This window comes from Manacus candei, unplaced genomic scaffold (genome assembly GCF_025592945.1).
Source record: "Manacus candei isolate 608988 ecotype Guabito, Panama unplaced genomic scaffold, ASM2559294v1 h1tg000023l, whole genome shotgun sequence".
NCBI lineage: Eukaryota > Metazoa > Chordata > Aves > Passeriformes > Pipridae > Manacus > Manacus candei.
This window is the reverse complement of record NW_026138071.1, coordinates 18,226,314-18,246,163: the sequence shown is the minus strand read 5'-3', so window position 1 is coordinate 18,246,163 and position 19,850 is coordinate 18,226,314. Positions and strand designations below refer to the sequence as shown.

The following is a 19,850-nucleotide window of genomic DNA, read 5'->3' as shown; positions in this document are numbered from 1 at the left end:
GTTAGAACACTTTCTACTTTCAAGCACAATCTTGACATTTGCTAAGAAGACCAGACATTTCATACTTTTTTTTCCCCCTGGATTCTTCATTTTCTATCATGACAAAAAAGTAATCTATTATCTGTAATAGCTAAGCCTGGTGGACATATTTCTGGGATGTGGGACTCCTAGATTCAAAAGCAGAGTAAAGGATAAAATAGGCCTTCTCTATTTCAGTGAATGCCCTGAACCCTCTGGTGTTAGCTGTAACAACACAGAAGCTCTTTCCTTGGCACTCCCTTTTGAGAGGCTCAGATGGAGAGTCCTTGCTTGATGGGCTGAAACGTTTCCTTTCCTCTGGCACTCCATTGAGCTTTCAGCTTCATATGAGGAACCCAGGCAGAGCCCTGCAGATGGCAGGCTCCCTCAAGTGATGGAGAGCCACAAAAGTGGGCCCCAGTCCTTCTGCAGAGTCAGCCCCAAAAATGGTTTACAAGAAAGAAACCCTTCTGTAAATAGACTTTCTTTATGTACAATCTGTAATGAAAACCCTTAGGAGTCTCCCTTAAGGAGGATAATCGACACCACCAGTCACAGTTTTGGAAGTTGATGCAAACAAACCACTCTCTGATCTGCTCTGTAGAAATAGAACCCTATTCTTATCTTTCTTTTCCCTTTCCCTTTTGAATTTTTGAAGGATTTGGACAGCTTCTATTAAATTCTCACAGGCATCCTGCTAAGGTCAGCAAGACCCAGAAGATAGTGGGTTCAGGCAGTGGGAAAATTGGGACAGAGCAGGACTATAACTGACAGAAGGGCTACATAGGTCCAGGTAAGCCCCTGAAAACATCCCTCAGAACCAGGGAGTAAAATGCTCTGTCCCCATGGGTACTTACCATGAATGTCTGATTTAAAGTCCCTTAAAGAATAAGCAGAGCCAGCAAGTGAAGATTTGGAAATTGCCACAGCTCTTCATCCTTTCCTCCTTCCTTAAAACATAGCTATCAAAACCACAAGTGGATGCTTTTACTATGTGGGATGAGCCTTTATTGAAATACTTGACATTTAGTTCCTCCACTCATGTAATTTTGTATTTTCAAAGGGACACTGTACTTTGGGGTATATGTGAGTCTCTTGCTGGGCTCTCTAAGCCATTTTTAAGAAACAGTCCATGTAAGTACAATACTCAGGCAAAGGCTCAGGGCCAGGCTGCTGCAGGTCAGAACCACAGCCCCACCTGGCAAGTACTCCTGATACACATAGTCTATGATAGTTGTCACAGCCAACATAGTCTCCTCACATGTGGGCTGGATCTGGTCAGCGGGGAGAAGAAATCCATAAGTACCATTGTCTCGCAGTTCAAATGTGTAGGAGAGAGGAATGCCAATCATGTGGGCCCAGTCCCGTGAGGAGCCTGAGTTATTGTCTGTGAATTTAAAAAAAAAAAGAGGGGAGATATTTGTATTAAGCACAGTTCTTTAAAAAATACTTCTTGCTACGGTTAATGTAAGTTTATATCAGAATTCCTGGACTAAGCAGTAAGCATATATCACTGTGACATGGAAAACAGAGTTTCTAGGTGCTGCAATTCTTAATTATACTAAAAATCTTCCATGGAGTTTCCTAAGTCACAGTTCTTCATAAGATGGTATTGTTCAGTAACAGGAGATGAGTTTCAGGGATTCTGTGTTTTTAGCATTTTGCTGTGTATGGGGTACAAGGTGGATTGGCCATTTGTCTGTTCTGGTACTTCATTTCTTACATTGATACTGATTGGATTTTCTATTTATTGTTGTTTTTAAGAATGATATTGGTCAAATCTGAAAAATTTCTGGCTGCTTCCTGTATCACTGTTCATCTTACTCACGGATCTTTTTTCTTACCTATTCAGTATAAGTAAAAACCCTGACAAAATACAGCCCTAGGCAGGGGCAAGTTACTTTACACTGCATTGCTCATGCAGTAGGTGACTCAGAGACTGGCACTCCAAGACTGGGAGGGACAGACACTGGAATATGCAAACCATATGGATTCTGGAGCCAACTACTTACTGTTCTTGCTTGCTGAGAAAATACTGAATTTACCAGGCAGCCTCTAGGGCTCTCTAGTCCTCTTTGTAAAGGCTGTCAACTAGTATCAGCTGTGATGTTGTGTTTGTGATGTGGCTATCCAGTCTATTAGGAACAAGGCTGAAACTGATATATTTCACACAGAATTGCAAGCAGCTGCCACGTGATAATGTCTGATGGAGTAACTACAGCCCTGACTGGGCTTTTAATTTTTGCTTGATTTCAGTGAAGACAAATAGGAGTTTTGCTGCTGACTTCAGCAGGGTCAGGATGATCTATAGCCAATCTCCTTCTGTCCCCTGTGATGTATCTGTAAGGAATCCATGTAGGAACTTGCTTCTCTGATCAATGCTTCCTTCCTTCCTGCAGATAGCTTTATAACTTAGAGAGTTACCTTGTATTCAAATGACTACTGCTTAGATGTTCCACCAAACCAGCCCTTTAAGTATTATTCAAGAGGAAACTCAGCAAAACAGTACTTGCTGATGCCTGTGACACAAGAATGACTCTGTTCTTTGAAAAATAGAGCAATCAAAGGGAAAGGTAAAGAAACTTACATAAAATTAAAGAGGGTGGTCCTACTTTATAGCTGGTGCCATACTTTCCTGTCAGTGCAGCAGCTGCTTTCTTTCCAACTTGCATCTGAAAATTCAAAACAGGGACAGCATTGTCATTGGTGGCAGTATCTTTGGCAATTATTTTGAGTGGACCAAAATTTTTGTCTCTTTCAGCTTTACATTTACATATGATCAGCTTTAAGTTTTAATATTATTATTTCAGGTCTTTAAAGGAACCCATTCTAAACATTTGGACAAATTCTCCTTGATTTTTGTAATGCAAATTATGTTAAAATTTTTTAAATTACTCTGCTGCAAGATAGGGATTCTATTTGCTTTGTTGTGAGGCTAGAGGGCTGTACTTTGGAGAATTAAGAGTCCATGCTGTATAGCACACTGGCACTGACTACAGCAGTGAGTGACCTCTTACTCTTGTTTTATTGCCATAGGCTCTGTATCCCACCATCTTTAGAAACTGAGCCATAGACAAACTAAATGACTTCTCTAATGACTCATATGAAGTCCAAAGCCAAATCCCTCATGGTCTTGACTAGAGCTTCAGCTACTGGAATCTTCACAAATACACATGTGAATGAACTCAAATCAGAATACTCAGAAACCGAGGGGAGAAGTAACCAAGAAGTAGGTGCTTACTTTACTTCCATTCTCCTGAGAGCACATTTGGAATACCCTTCCTGGACACAATCATGACAGCCGTATGTGTATAATGTGCTGGCATCCTAAAGTGCAAACTCATTCTTTCATGCAGCAAAAAATGTTGCTCTTCTCCATTTGCCTTGCATTGCATTAGCCCTATCTGTAATAATTCAATTTTCCTGATTTAAGTTGAAAAATTGGAATTTCTGAGGCAAATAAACTTTACTGATACTGCACAGAGCATCAGTAACTCTGGGAGCCAAGGCCCTGAATAAGCCCCATTCTTCTGAAGGAAAGGCAAGAGGGCAAGTAGGGTTTTGCCACATGCTACTGCCTCTACTTGCTCTCTCTTAGTGTAGAAGATGAATGTTTTGCCCTACCAGTTCTTCATTGTTACTTGGAGGTTTAGTTGTGGAACCATATGGACTGAGGATGAGCTGTCCATAGGAGTGGATTGTTAAAAAGCATGTAATGTCACTCTTCTTCCTCCTGATAAACTCAGCCACAGCTCTTGTCTCAGGTTCTGATTCTGGTTCAGAGCCACAGAAGATATTACTGCTGCAGTCAAAAGAAACACCAACACCTGGAGAGGAATACAAAAACTGAATCAAAGGAGAGACATAAAACACCAGTTCAGAGGGAACTGGGAAATTTACCTTGGAGTGTTAAAGCATGTGTTTATGTGGGCAGGGAGACTAGACAGCTCAGTGGGACTTTAGCATTATACTCTGTTGGTACCAACTAAAATTTCCTACAAGACTGAAATATTTGATGCACATTTACAGGATGGCTGCAACGAAAACACTGTGACACCACCACAGTGTACCACTTGCCAGGGAAGCTTTGGGTCCTCCTTGCAATTCATGATAAACATAAATAGTGGCTGTTAAGTGACTAACTCCTAACATTGCTATCTAGAGCTGATGCTTGCTCTTGCAGTGAATTAGAGGTATGGCTACTTAAGCAGCAATTTTCTACTTACAAAAATAAATGGCAGTTGAAAGTCAATGAGTTACCACTGTTACAAAACAGAATTTTTTTTTACCTATGTCTTGATAACAACTAGATGAGTGTTCCTTTCTTATAGGACTTCATCTTTTTTTTTTTTTTTCCAAAACTAGTTATTACCCTTGCTTTACATTTGTGTTCATGATCTGAAATACTTAAAACTTACTGCCCCAGGATGAATTGAAGTTTCGGTTCAGATCTGTCCCATAGCAGGTGCCATTCATATATGGAGAACGGTTTTTCCTCCACAAACGATCCTAAAGAAAAGTAACTTCTGTTACATAATAACAACTTAATGATCCACATGGCCCAGTAATAATAGGGCGTAAAGACTCCTTTATTTTAGACCTCTGCATTCTAAGTAACTCTTGCATTGTAAAAGTACAACTCTGTGTGCAAAGGTGATAAAGCTTAGTGATACTACAGCCAGGCTGTCATCTGCCACAAGCCTGCATGCACCCTGAAATGAGCTTCCTGAGCTTTTTTTATTTTAATTATTCTCTTTCTGTAATACTCAACTGCTTCCACGCCGTGTTGCAGTCCTAAGCAAGACTTGGCATTGTGAGGGATAAGAGACAATAGCTGAACTTCTGTTTGTTTCAGATTCATGAAGATTAATTCTTTTTTGTCAGCTAACCTTGCTACTGCTCCTTGCTTCCCTACTATACTCTCTGCTATACTCGGTTCTGTGCAGAGCTCACTGCGCTGCCTTTATGAGCTTCCCAACTGAATTACCTGTGCATCCAAGTGCAGTGTGTGATATGCCCCAAACCTACTGGAGACCTTGGGAGACAGCAGGATCCACATGGTGGTAGGCTGAGGATCCACATTGGGCCATGCTGAGGTCCTGCATTAAAAGGTGCTTCAACTGGGCTCAAGAGCTTGGAAGCATGATGTGAGTGGCTGAAGACCAACATTTTGCATTATCCTCTATATCAGAAAAGGACACAGGGCACACCTATTTTAAAGCCAAATAGCTCAGTATTTGACCAATTCTCCTCCTGTCCCATGCAAAGGTGCTAAGACCCATCTGCTAGTTGAGATCTTTTGCGAAGAATGAATGACTCTTCCAGGCATGTTTAACTCCATCAACCAGGCCTTGAGCTGTTATCAAGGAAGTTAAATCCATATATGAATATAAGCCAGCAGTGCCCTGGCAGCCAGGAGGGCCAACCATGTTCTGGGGTGCATCAGGCAAAGCATCACCAGCCGGTCAAGGGAGGGGATTGTCCCGCTCTGCTCTGCACTGGGGCTGCCTCACCTTGAATATTGTGGCAGTTTTGGGCACCACAATATAGGAAAGATATTAAGTTGTTAGACAGTGTCCAAAGGGGGGCAGTGAAGATGGGGAAGGGCCTTGAGGGGAAGCCATATGAGGAGCAGCTGAGGTTACTGGGTCTGTTCAGCCTGGAGAAGAGGAGATTGAGGGGAGACCTCATTGCAGTTACAACTTCCTTGTGAGGGGAAGAGGAGGAGCAGGCACTGATCTCTTCTCTGTGATGACCAGCGACAGAACCCAAGGGAATGGCCTGAAATTGTGTCAGGGAAGGTTTAGGTTGGATATTAGAACAAGGTTCTTCCCCCAGAGGGTAGATGGACACTGGAACAGGCTCCCCAGGAAGTGGTCACAGCACCAAACCTGACAGAGTTCCAGAAGCGTCTGGATGATACTGTCAGGCACATGGTGTGACTGTTGGGGATGGCCCTGTGCAGGTCCAGGACCTGGATTCAATGATCCTTGTGATTCCCTTCCATCTCGACACATTCTGTGATTCTGTGATACCCAGAAACTCAAAAGCAATCGATCCTGTGGTTTTGTCTTCCCAATGCTCATGACATTTGCTAGGAATTTTTAGCTCTGCAATCTCAAGTGGCTGTTGATTTGCCAGAAGAAACAAAACCTCTCTGCCATGAAAGGATTTGTGTGGGTAATGTCACTGTTTTCTGTTCAAATATAATTGCTATTACTTAAAGTACTGAAGCATCTAGAAGTAACAAAACATGTTGTGCACTATCATTCTAGTTCCTGGATTTTCACTACTTACTATTTTCCAGGAATAGATGTAGCCATCAATATTGAGGACTGGCAAGACATAGAGATCCAAATGCTGCAGAAATCTTCTAATCTTTGGGTCAGATTTGTAATTTTGAAGAATCTGAAAAGAAAAAGTACAGAGCACTGAGCAGATAATTTAGTGGTGATCACTGGAAAGAGCTAGTTTAGAACTATTATTAGGGAATCACTCACTCCTGGATATCGTTATGGTATCCAACATCTACTTCATCTCCCGGTATGTTGAGATAAACACCTTTTGTCACTAACAAAGTAACAGGATATCCAGTGAGAGTGTACTTCATATAGGTACAGTCTTGTGGGTATGAAAACTGCATGATAGCGTACCTGTGTGCCAGATACTTTCTGTACACATGGAACATTGCTAGACCATAGCTTAGGGTTTATTTCAGGAGGATTATCACTTTGTGATACAGAAAGGCTTGATCCAAAAGCCACTGTGGGAAAAAAAGAGGGAAGGATTTTTGGAAGGATTTGGAAACAGTGCAGGTGGAGGAATTGATGCACTAATTAATTTTGCCCCATATCTCAAACTGTGATTTGGACTTAGGTCTCCACAGATATCTGTACTATGTATTAATTTTGAAAATCATGTTTGAACAGAAAAACATAATTCTTGGTACCATGATAGAGAACTGAAGAATCCAAACTCATATTTTTTTTTATTATCTAAATGGAAAAGTGAGAACTCACTTCTTTCACAAACCACTGACAGAAGGCTGGAGAGATCCATTCTCTGGCATGAATCCCACAGTCCATCCAAATTATCTTTTTGGGTTTATTTGATGGTTGACTGATCTGAGAGATTGTAAAAATAATAATTTAAAAACTGTTACATTACAATAAAATAGCTTAATGTAATAGAGAAAGTAAAGGATGTGCCTTGAAATGCCATTGAGCCATCTGAGATTATTATTATTACAGACATCATTATGACAAGCTTTCCTTCCTAATAACCCCATCTCTGTAGTATCTCAAGGCATGAGCTTTAAAGTGTCTGTTGAGCAGAAGCGTCAATAGAACAGTTAATAGAACAGTTTCTCTTTTTTTCCCCTTTTTCGTTTGTATTAGTCATTCACAGGAATGGTTGTTCTTAGTTGGAGATCCTTTTTTTATTATATTTTTTTTTCGAAGGGAAAGCAAAAAAAGACAGGGAATCTAATTTTATGCAGTGATAAGGACAGATTAGACAATAGCTAACCCAAATATTAAGACTATGGTTTTTGCTAGTGGGCCCAATAAAAAATGTCATGGAATACTCCTAGCAGAAAAGATATATACTGTAAAAAGTAACAAAAATAACAAACCAAAAGTCTTTATCCTCACACAGCTGTTGCCAAGCTAGTTTCAGCTTGATTTTTATTTCTAAACAAGATTTTAGTTAAATTTGTTGTTTTCACTACATAATAGCAATAGCAAGCTTATGGTGATAGGGTATATCAAAGTTGGCAAATCTTATTGTACTGTGAAGGAGTAAAACCATCTAGTGCTATCTTGGGAAATATCCAAATCCTGTCTTCTGTGTATTTGTTTTCTTGTTAAGGTTCCTTTTATAATTAAGAGAAAGTTCCTCCTTTACCTGTAGATAATACATTGGTCGATTCTCAAATGTCATCCCCAGGAAGTTCTGGGTGACCAGCTCACTGTAGTTCTCCTGGATCTGAGTCATCCATTCATAAATCTGAAATAGTCACAGAGAATTCTTTGTCCAAAGTGGGAGTTTCCTTCTCTTTCCCACCTCCATTTCCAGATTAAAACATTTGCTTTTGTTTAGACAACGTTTTCCTCAGAGCTTATTTCAATCTATAATGTCACTCATACTCATGGAAGGTCTTTCACATGCATGGTCATATCTCATGGGGTGTTAAAAGATAACCTCACTGCAATACAGCATGGATACTCCACTCTGGATGTCATTCAACATGCCCATCCTATTGGGTATCTTCCTGTTGAGTTCACCAAATGTGAAGCCACACCATCAAATTTTCAAAACAGTATTACAGTCTCTTCCCTGTCAGTACTGATTTTCCACATCTGAGTTCAGCAGCACGCACCCCAAACAGGCAGCTCAAACAAAATATACCAGAGGGTTGACTCTGTCCTCTCACTTTTATTACGCAGCTAGGAGGAAGAATACCACTATGCTCTGCTTTTGTCTGACTTGCCTGTGAAACATAATACCAAAAAATCTTCACTGCCCACTCTTATGACATTATTCTCTCCCAAATTATCAAAAACCTGCCTTTAAATTATTTCTTTCTACAGGTCTCCCATTGTTCACCTCTTCTTCCTCTCTGGGATTCCAGACACCACAATAGTTGTTGCACTTCACATTTGGCTCAGCATCAAGCAAACAGGGATTTAAATTAATAAAGGCTAGAGACAATGATAAAGCATAACAGGGTAGAAAGGTAGCAAACCAATCAACTGAACCCCAGAATATCATCTGCAAAACAGTGTGGCTGCTTCATGCAGAGCATTTGGGTTTTGGTCAGTGGGGAACTGAGGATTTAATCACAATCAATGACAAATCCATGCTCAATTCAACCACACCAAGATGCTAGTCAAAGAGTAAGGACTGATTCTGCAAAGAAGAAAGCCAGAAAGAGGTCCACTGACTTCAGCTGAGCTTTCTGCAAGCCCAGAGTTGCCTGCTGTAGCATTTACAAAACTTAACAAAGAAGACAAGCAGACTTGGGTTCTTCTTTACCTCTTCCATTGGATGATACTGGGTGTAGACGTAACCTTCTCGGACCTGTTTATGGCTGCTCCTCTCCCTTGGCATGCTCAGATCCACAAGTTCCTGTACATCAGGTATTAGGACCCTGAGGGGAGGGGAAGGGGAAGACAGAAAACAATCCCTAGCAGTTACTGCAGAACTATCATGGTGGCTACACTGTACATTACATCAGCAAATGAAAGGATTTAGCCTGTTCTGTTGTGGATTGCCTGGCAAAGTCATCACCATCAGCATTATGGTAACTTTCACGTAAGATAAAGTTCAAAATATTGAGATTTTTCACAGGGTTTTAACAATAATGTAATAATTTTTACAAGATTTTTTAAAAATTTGCTGATTTTCTCCCCCCAAAAGTAAAAAGTTCAATAGTTTTTTTCACCACTTCTATTTCTGAGCAAAACTCTGAAAATACCACCTTTTGGGAAAAAGAAGGGAAAGATAAATTTAAGATTAGTGTTTCATTGCATTTTATTAAGACATTTTCAATTTGCAAAGACTTCAAGATGTGTTCATTGCAATTGGCCAAAATCAGAACAAACCCCTTATTTCCTTCAAGTAGCTCTTTTTGCTTTTTAGCTACAAAATTTGCTCAGTAATTAGTATAACACAGGTGTGATTCCATGATCAAGGGAGTCAATAAAATCATTTCCTTGGCTTCAGAGGACTTTGGATCACAGGCTGTTCCTTCTCACTGCAATCAGCCCCTTGCTGTAAATCTGTGCTCATTGTAAATACTTGTGATAAGACAATTGCAAAGGTAGCTCAAACACTGTTGATCTCAGATGCTGCAAGTGCTAATGGGCTTTTCTGCTGACAGTAGCTGTGATCGGCATTTCTGTAAACTGCACGTAAGAAATTTTTAAGAGTAGTTACAGCTGACTTTCACTCTGAGCTTTGATGTTTATTCACATCTAAACTTCAAACTAAAATTCAGGAAGGGCAAATTCCCATGAACTGAACCCACACACACAAAATACCTTATCAGTGCTCTGGAGAATTGAAATCCCAGAGTCTGACACAGTCAGAATATTGATGTCCTGATTATAATTTGCCATTTATGTCTCTATCATTATATACCTGACTGTCATGTTACCTTCTTGGCATGTCAGCTGCCTTCTAAAAGGTGGTTCCTGCTTTGAATATATTATAGGAACTTTAACATTGTCATACTCATCTCAACCCCTTTGCAATTTCAGCTTGACTATTGATCTCATCTCTTTCTCTAGGGCCCTGTGTAAGGTGGATAAAGTTCTGGCCCCAACCCAAGGGAAAACAAAGTTAAGCTGCTAACTTCAGTTTACTCTTTAATTTTTGACTAGAATCAGTTGAAAACATTAGAAAATGAAGAGTCTTGACACAAAATAACATGTTAAATATCTTCTGGAATATTGTCCTGAATACCTAAACCTGATGCTAGATCATTTGCACTGGCTCCAACCTCATATATCTTCATCTCTGATCGTCAGGACATCACACTTACTAAAAGAACTCATCAGGCAAGATGCAAGATGTCAAGATCAGCTTTAACTCAAAACAGCTTTGAAGTGGCACCAATCCTCAAACTTATCTTTGATTGGTAAATGCCAGTGTATGTCTATAGGCCATTTGTCATCAGCCCTGAATGACTTCAGGATTGTTTATATTAAATATAGCTAAATTAAATTAGCTACTGGTTACCTGAAAGAGTCAGTTCTAAATGGGAACAGGACTGTGTGAGGAATAGATCTTATTTAATCCCATTTGGCTTTATAAACACTCTTTGTATCTGGATTAGGTCTTCTGGTTGGAAGTAGAAGCACAGCAACACATGGCTGGGTAGGTGTGATAAAGCATCACGGGCCATTTGCAGGTCATGGCTCTCAGTTGTGTGCACAGTGGGCATCTGCCACTGGGATCTTTGTCCCAGGATGGGATGTCTCTGGCTGGATGGTGCCAGGAAATTCTTACCAGCCTAGTGGTGGGGACAGGGGTAGGAAACTGCAGCCTTGAAGAAACTGGATGACTATTCACTTTGAAAGGGCTCTTCTCCAAACCAGAGGAGCAACAAAAGACAGGGAGGGGAAAAAGAGAGAGCTAGAAACTTCTCTGCAGTGACACTGATTAAATCTTTGGGGTCTCCAAAATAGGAGAGCGTTCAAATATCTATGTTTTCAAGAGCAAAGCATGCTCCTATAAATAGTCATTGTACCAAGTTTGACTTCCTGACTTTAGACTAAAAGACTAAGTCATACATCTAAGTGCCATCTCTGCCACTGAGAAGGCAACAGCAGGAAACAAGACAAATTGGGCCATCTCAGGTCCCAGCTCCAAATTCACAGTCCAGGATAGTTGGAAGGTGAATAAATAGGGCATAGGGAAATGTGCTTTTAAAACTTGAAGGTTTATATAGCATCAGTGCATTTGGGTGGTCAAGGTAAGTTGCAGGTATTTGGAACAAAGTTTGGGTTCTATTGCCAGTACTTGCTGACTGTTTATTGGAAAAGGCTGGGTCTTTTTGTGATGGCAAGGAAGATTGTTAGAGCCCACCTTTCCCATCAGGATATTAGAGGCTGTACCTGTAAGAGATCATATGCTGATCTAAGCTGTCTTTCACCTCCTGCACCAGAGGGGCTGGGACCCTTATGTGCAGGTCTTCTCCAGCCGTGATATATTCAGGCATCAAGGGCTTCCACAAATCCAGCTGTGCAGAGAGAAGAAAGAAATGCAGAAGTGAAGCTCTGTTTTCAGAGTAAGAAAATGTATTTAAGATAGAGTAGCTGCATATCAATAAATGACAAGTTTTCCTTCTCCTCGTAACTCTCCCGTCATCTGTTCATAGAGCACGCAGCACAGGCTTAGTGTTTCTGTTGACTCAGGCACCACTGATAGAGAGCAGCACCTTCACAGGAAACTAACTTCTTCACATAAATTCCTTCATGTAGTAGAAGACTAATTTTATCCTACACTAAGACCAAAAAAAAGTTAGGTAAAGCTTTTTCAAGTTTACTGTAACCTTCACTCATGTCCAAAGCTACATGCACACCTGTTTTACAGCCCAAGACCCTACTCTGCTTTTCAGGCACATGTGGTTATTCTTACTCACCAGTAAAGTACTGTGAAGAAGCTGAAGATGCTGGACTTGCTGAAATGTTTCTGGCACAATATGCAAAACCTGATCCCTGGAAATTCAACGAAGAAACAAGATCAATTTTAATGTCTGTTGAAGCATCCATGTTTTCATAAGTCAAAAGGAGATATTTTGTTACTCAGAGGGAATATAGAGCATGTAACTGAGTGTTGTTTCAACAAAAATGTGTCTGAGTGATGAATTCCTGGAGTGTTTTAGCTGCAAATAGGACTAAGTGATGTGAGTTTTCTGTTGCTAGAGCATTAGCCACTCTGCTTCCTTGCTGGTGGCAATCCTTTATTCATCAAGCCAGCTGCTCACATGAGTCCTGGTGCGTGTTTCTGCCTTTGCAGGACCAGGGCCAAAATGAGAGCATTGGTAATATATGATAAACTATTTATTTGATTAGATGTCACTTCTCTATTTCCTCTCATTGGGATTTGTTCAGTCATGCCAGATTGACTTGATGCTTGGCTGATCTCTTTCAGCATGCAAAAACATAAGATAGTCAAGATAAATGAAAATTGCTTAGAACCTGACATGTCCACAAACTGCTTGTCACAAAAATAGCCAACTTATTCCACAAATAGTGAATACTGTAGTCTCCAGAACTGCATATTCTTACTCAATTCACAGGAAACAAAAATTTCTGGTACAGGATCCATCATTTTATATTTCTAGAAAAGACACACAGATCCAGTGTCTTAGTACCTATTTTCATGAAGCCCCATGAACCTTTCATTTACCACAGGCTTAATCTGACAAAAATATTGGAAGTTTATGAGGAACAAATCAAAATGGTTGGAAATGCAGAAAATAAGAAATCTGTATGCTGTATTTAAAAAGTCCTAGTAATTATTTTTCTATTCTTTTTTCTCAGTGTTTGTTCAGATTGGCTTTCCTGGCTGATAGCAAGTGTGACATCTCTAATGAAAGGGTTTCAGAGTGAGGAGTGGATGTTGATTACTACATTGCATTACTCAAAGGTGAGATAGCACTTATTCACTACTGTTGTGATAGAATGGGGAATCCTAGAAATTTTCCTATTTGTTAGCAACCAACAACTACTGCTTCACAGTCTCATGTAATGGCTTTAATGGACCTTGGGGCCTTTACAGGACAAGTACCAAAAAAAAGAACATTTTAAAGACTTTGCAAGAGAAGTTCATGTTGCAAAAGCCATGGTCATTACAGTCCTCAATATGCTCTCATCACCTGAACTGCAACTGCCATCATTTGTGCTTCCATACAGAAATGTACAATTACCAGCTTAATAGGCATGCAAATAGAATTCACTATTCATTCACTTTATCCCCAGAGAAATAGGGGGATTTTTGATTTTTTACATCTTTCCTGAAAATATAACCTTTGCTGATAGAGAACTTGGTGGTTAAAATGGGCCATTTACTACTGGTTTGGGAGATGCTGTTAATCCCTTGTCTGTGGGGCAAAATGATTACATGTCCATTGCTAGTGATTGGTACAACAGCCATGATATCTTTGTAATAAACCTTGTAGATGTAGGATAAACATCTTTGCTAGCAGAATAAACATCTCAGCTGCAGTTCAGAGTTTATTCTCTCTAAATGCCTGGGCTTGCTTTGCTCTTTGTCTATCAGGAAGGGAAACAATATCCTGTAATATCTTTCTATCCTCATTGACATTATGTCTTAATTACACCAAATCAGAGAAATTCCAGACAGTCAGATTGCTGCCAGATGGCCAGCTCTTATTTACTGATAAACCTTTCACAATAGCCAGTGTGGAGACAAATCATTTTTAATAGTAAACTAAGATTACAAAGCACACATTCGTTTATGATTATGGACTAAGTTTCTCAGTGGAGAAGTGCAAAGTCAGCCCATGTGACCACATGGGAACTACAGTTTTTAAAATGCTATTTAAACTTTCTTACCAAATTAAAGGGCTGTTCTCAGGACTAGCTGTGTTTCCTTGGATTCTCATAGGTCAGATATTTCATTTAAGGTGTTGAACAGAACAAATAACAGTGAAAATAGCTTTACTAATAATTTCATCTTTATGCAAGTGCTGCCCATCCAAAGTCACAATGACCACACGATATTTATTTTTAAATTCCATGCAAGTACTCAACAGGTTCAGTCCTGGACAGTAATTAGGAACAAAAATGAACACTGCATTACCAAGGATCTGCTGAATTCTATTCACTGAAATCAACAGGCTCTGACTGCATCCCTAATACAAATCTAAAGCTAAATATTATCCAGGGGAAATAACACATTTTAAATACTGACTCTTTATGTTGTGCTAGAAGATTTTCCAGGAGAGCTGTTGAATGGTTATATGTTGAACTAACTTACTTGCCAGAGGTATTGCTTGGTTTTCTGTCCTTTTTATGACTATATTCTGGGGATATAATTAGTCTAGAGGCATTCAGCACTGGACTACTTTCTCTGTTTACTTTAGAAAATTCCCTGTATAAACTTATACATGGATGGTGGTCTCCACACTGTGCTCGTGTCCCTCCTGAAAATCCCAGCTGCCACAATGGCAGAGTGACCTATCATTCCTTGGAAGCTGAAGATGAATGAAACAAAAATAGTTTAGGCAAACAGCATGATTTTACATCACTCATTTTCCAAAGAAGGGGAACTGAGAATGGAAAATACAGCAAAACTAGAGATTTCATGCTTTTCAGAAACATTAATCAGTAATAAAAAACGTGATAATCTCATTCTTTGAGTGATGAAAGATTGTCTGGAACAACTTCCTTAGCATTTTTTGGCAATTGTTACAGGTTTCCAACAGGGCTTCACTATCTTTTTCAGGTAACCTAAGCTGTCTTTTATTAATAGATATAATTTTGCTCAGTCATCTCCTTTGCTTTATACACAGAAAAGACATTTTAGTCCTAGAACATCTGATTTCAAAGTTCATTATGAAAGAGGCTAAGCCAAATGAATTTCAGCTAATGGAAGCAGAGCATCCTGAGGTGCATTTGAGGGCCATTCTGTGGCTCCTACTGCTGCAGCTGTATCTTCATTGGCTTGGATTTGATTCACTCATTCTTCATTTCTCGTCTTTATGTTTTGTTCGCAAATCTTACAAAGCTTACAGCTTAGTAACCCTGTCTCCAGGTTTTCAGCTCATAATTGTTATTATTCTTTCACAGTTCCTGGGAATTTCACTGCATGCACAATTCTTCACGATACCACATTCACACTCACCTGTCATACTGCAATTTCAAGCTGAGTTTTCCAGGAATTAGCATCCCCAGAGAAAAGACGATCCCAAGAGAAAGCCACATCTTTGTGCAAAGCACCGACAGTGCAGGACTAGAGAGGAGGAGGATAGATCTGAACTGAACACTTGATTTGTACAATTATAATATATAACTAGACTTATCCAGGAAGAAATCTGCCCTTGTTGAATCATTAACTTCATTTGTAAATAGTTCTACTTTTTTTCAATTCTTAAAGCTCTCTTCCATACCATAACATCACATAACATAATTAGCAACATTCTCACTGAATCACTTTTTCTAAGAAGTAAGAAGATTTTTCTTTATGTCAGCTTTCCATCTTTGAAAATGTTATGTGACAAAATCGGTAGTGCAAGGTCCATGTCAACTAGTGAAGATCAGTTTATAAAAATCATGAGGATGGGCAAGAACAAAAGAACAGTGGTGAAAAAAGCTCCATCCTTACTCTCTTTCTGCTTGTGTTTATGTCTTTATGGAACAATTCTTTGACCTTTTAACTGCAATTCTGTCACTTGCCTAACTAAAAAGAGGACATAAAAGAATAGCCAACACTCCTGTAAAAGGGAAAGATGGGAACATCAGTCTCTCATCTAAACCACTTTCATTTGGACCAGATCAGTCTCTGGCCAGAGACTAACAACTCTACACTGTCATAAAGAGTGTCTCTGTGTTATATACTTAAAACAGTGAGCTGGTTACTATCTGAAATATTTAATTTCTTGTTAAGTTCATATATCAAGAGTAAACTTTTTTAGACTACAGTTAAACATACAACCCAGTTCTTCAGAAAGGAATTGTTTCACTCATCTCTCTTGGATTAAAGCTATCTCATGGTGATTTAATGAAGAAAACCACATGGATTTTGGGTGAACAGAGTCCAGTAAGTCTGTTTGTTTGTGTACACATGCAATGGATATGATTTATCAAAGAATGAAGTCCTCTTACATTTCTAATAAGGCTGTTATCAAGGAAACAGGCAGCAGAACTGCCCCAGTGTAAAAGAGGGGCACACTCAAAAGTGTGTTCTCACAAAACCAGGCTGCAGGCAAGAGAATATATTCTTCATAAACCACACCAGACCCTTCCCATTTTATTGCAACACACTATAACCTGCTCAAAAGCCTGAACCTGAAAATGCTGAATATTTCCCTCCATGTAGATTTCCAATCCACAATGACTAATAGAAAAGCTGAAAGAAGTCCAGTTTATGGGATTAGAGACAGCTTCATTTGTGAGGAATCAGAAAAACAAACTCATGTTGGAAGATCATATTGACACTCAGGACACCTGCTCAGATAATCTTTGTTTTTGTTTCCTTTGTCCACTGCTGTGAGGTGGACTAATGTTTTTAAGACTTCACAGTGTTGTCTGTGCCCTTTTAACAGACCTGGCTTTGAAATGGGGTTCAGTTCCTTAACAGGTGCTCATAATCTAGTAACAAGAAAAATGGAGGCATAAAGAGAAATGGAGCAAATAATGATAAGAACTAAAATTGAACTCCAGACCAAAGCTTACACCTTCAACATCAAAAGCAGAAGCTGTTTATTCTGTAGTGAAAATATTACTCCTATGATGCCAAATAGTAATGAAGATAGATAAGGTCATTTTGCTTAATGGGAATAGAACTCAGGAGAAATGACAGTTGCTTGCTAAGTCTTTGATTCAGATTCCTTTGAAATCTAGTTGATTTTAATAGCCTTTAAATGAAAGTACAGTGCAAATAATCATGGACATTTCTCTGATTTAAGAAATGGACTTGTTTTGGGATTTCAGCAGAAGATTTGTTCATAAAAGACAATACTTAATTTTGTACTTATGTTCAGCTTGCAAGCAGCACTGCTGAATTCAGAATAAAGGCCATTAGAGACATTATTCTACCACCAATGCAAAATAGTATTTTGGGGTGAGCAGTTAACTTCAACAAGCCTATTGCCCTCTTGAGCATAAATAACGTCTCTCTCAGTAGTAAAGTCTGTTCTTTGGTCAGGTTCTTACTGGCAGCTGCTTATCTTTCTAGCAAATGTGGAAGGCAGCTTAATCCATTTATTCCCTCCTTGAAAACTGTGCACAAAAAGGCATGCGACTTTCTGGGGGGAGGAAAGGTCATAAACATGTGGCACAAACATGCCATACGAAATCATGTGATGTCCTTTCTTCCAAAAAAGTTTACTTTGCACTGCTTCCATATATTCTTCTCAGAACTTCAGAGTGTTTTATTCAGCATCAGTTTAGCCTCTTAACTGCCCTCTTAGAGAAGCAAATATTATTTCCACTACTTAAAAGATTAAGAAAAACAGGGGAAAAGTGGCTCCCCAAGGTGACATAGGAGCACTGCTGCAGAGCCAGGAATAGAATTCAGATCTCCTGACTCCCTGTCTGGTGCTTCCTTAAATATATGGCCATCTGCTCTCCTGCTGGAAGTATAGATACTATATGCTGACTCCAACAAGCTGGCTGCTAAGCCTGTTAGTTTATCCTCTTTCTATCCCATACTGATATAATCTCAAGCTAAGCTTTTGGCCTGGAGTCAAGTGATTTCCAGTGTTTGAATGATTCGACCTGCTTGTTATTGTTTTAACCTTGCACCACACATATGCTCAGCTATTTGTGACTTATCTGCATACAGTTTGTGTAGCAACAGCCACAAGCTAGAACTGTTTTGTTTAAATATTCCATACTGAAGCATACCACGTGTTTTGAACAACTATCATACAGCGGTGAGTTTGATCCTGGTAGCTGCTGCACCCAGATTTCCTACTGAGCTGCATGTAACTTTCAAGGACAAAGACCCAAAAAAATGTACACACTTGTATTTCTCCACAAACATCCATTCATTGTGTTAAGCTTTCTGAGTTAACAACTAAATTCCACACTGACTCCATCTGAACTAAAAACCTAAATGAACTAAATGGAATTCAACATGATTAACATTTTTTTAAATCATCACTTTGATTCTGAGAAAATCATCTTCTGATAAATCTCCTCTCATTGCTGCAGAAAACTCACAGTATGTGTCCGAAACAGAATCATCACTCAGTAGGGTCAAAACAGTAGCATGCAGACTAGTGTGCCTTAAATCCTAGTCTTCTGCTCCACTGAAGAGAGCAATAGGTGATTCAGCTGTTTAACTAAAATATCCTCTGGTTATCACTGTAGCTTTACTTGGAGGAAGCACACAATGAATTGACAGTTCTGTTTCCCATTGTCTTGTCAGAATAGATAGTATATTCTGTAGGTATTATCTTTTCTATGAGTACTAAAAAATATTTCTTTTTTTTCTGAGCAATGTTCAAAATATTCCAATTCATTCTAGAAGATTTAATATGTGGTTGTAGTGCTATAGCATACATATATATATAGTAATATGTTGTGTGGAATCATTGTTCCTCTTAGTATGACAAGTCTTCAGCTTTCACAGCTGTTAGAGAAAGGTTTTACTGAAAGTCTCTGGACTCCATTGTGATTTGACAGTGCTAACTGTTCTCAAGCCTCATTAGCTCCAGCAACAATCCTAGCATAAATGAGAATATACTGGAAACTATGAGTTACAACAATTTTGTTCTAGAGTCATCTTGCTGAGATTTTCTTGTTCTCTCTTTTTCTGAGACTACTCTGCGAACACCCCATTAACCTTACATTTGGGACTTAAAAATAATCATGAACCAGAAAGAATTCCAGCTAACATAGTCTAGATTAGAATGACATTACTAGCAAACCTTAAAATTAGTTCCATTAAGCCAAACTTGGATGTCCTGCAGATCATCAAGTGACACAGGATACATAAGTTTCAGCTTAGTGGAGCCAATTCAACTACTGGCACATGATCTAGTAATTTCAAGATGTTTTCATTTACAGATACTTTCAAAGATTTTTCCATAGATTTTACAGCATTTATACACATGCATTCTCACATATTTGAGCACAACTGTAAATACAAGTGTGTTGTGTCAGTGTAGGATATAACGCCTGCCTTTTCTCCACAAGTCCTGTAATGCAGTTTTTAGACGGCTTTGTTATCAGAGAGGAGCTTCAAGTACCCACCCAGCAAGCAGTTCCTTATGGAAGCAGGCGGAAGCAAGCTGACAAAATCTGTATTGGTTTAATTAGGCTGGCAGAGCAGCTTCCTCAGTCATCATTTTCTTTAACCAGGAAAGAAAAACGTTATTATTGTATCATCTTTCCTAAACAACAGGTGGCCTGAGTAGTTACTTTTACTTCATCCTTTAGATGGCAAAATATCACTGCTAAGGACCTTGAGCTTTAACATAAAGTCTGAATTCAAAATTATATTTACCACGTGTAATTAAAGGTAACAAACACTGTTGGTTCAGTTCTAGGAGTTAATGGTAATCACATTTACAAGGAGTTATGCACAAAACCCCACACTCCTTATGTAAACACAGTTCCTATGGGAAATTT

At 39.2% G+C, this 19,850-nt stretch overlaps 1 protein-coding gene across 1 annotated transcript; it reads right to left on the bottom strand.

Annotated features, from left to right (window-relative positions):
• Nucleotides 1–687: 687 nt before the first annotated feature.
• On the bottom strand, nt 688–15,537 carry CPO (carboxypeptidase O). The gene is made up of 11 exons (XM_051786888.1): nt 15,397–15,537; nt 12,167–12,242; nt 11,640–11,764; nt 9,055–9,169; nt 7,924–8,025; nt 7,038–7,142; nt 6,316–6,426; nt 4,437–4,527; nt 3,643–3,845; nt 2,606–2,690; nt 688–1,405 (listed from the first exon to the last, which is right to left on the bottom strand). Exons 1-11 carry the CDS (start codon nt 15,474–15,476, stop codon nt 1,137–1,139), a joined length of 1,362 nt encoding a protein of 453 aa, XP_051642848.1. The 5' UTR covers nt 15,477–15,537; the 3' UTR covers nt 688–1,136.
• Between the last annotated feature and the right edge of the window lie 4,313 nt (nt 15,538–19,850).

What these genes read in the sequence shown, in the direction of transcription:
- CPO (XM_051786888.1), bottom strand. Translation starts at nt 15,476, where the DNA reads ATGTGGCTTTCTCTTGGGATCGTCTTTTCTCTGGGGATGCTAATTCCT. An exon ending in TTCTTCACAGTACTTTACTG is followed by an intron (nt 11,765 to 12,166) that starts GTGAGTAAGAAT and finishes CTCTCTGCACAG; the next exon opens with CTGGATTTGTGGAAGCCCTT. An exon ending in CTTCAATTCATCCTGGGGCA is followed by an intron (nt 3,846 to 4,436) that starts GTAAGTTTTAAG and finishes ATTCCTCTCCAG; the next exon opens with GTGTTGGTGTTTCTTTTGAC.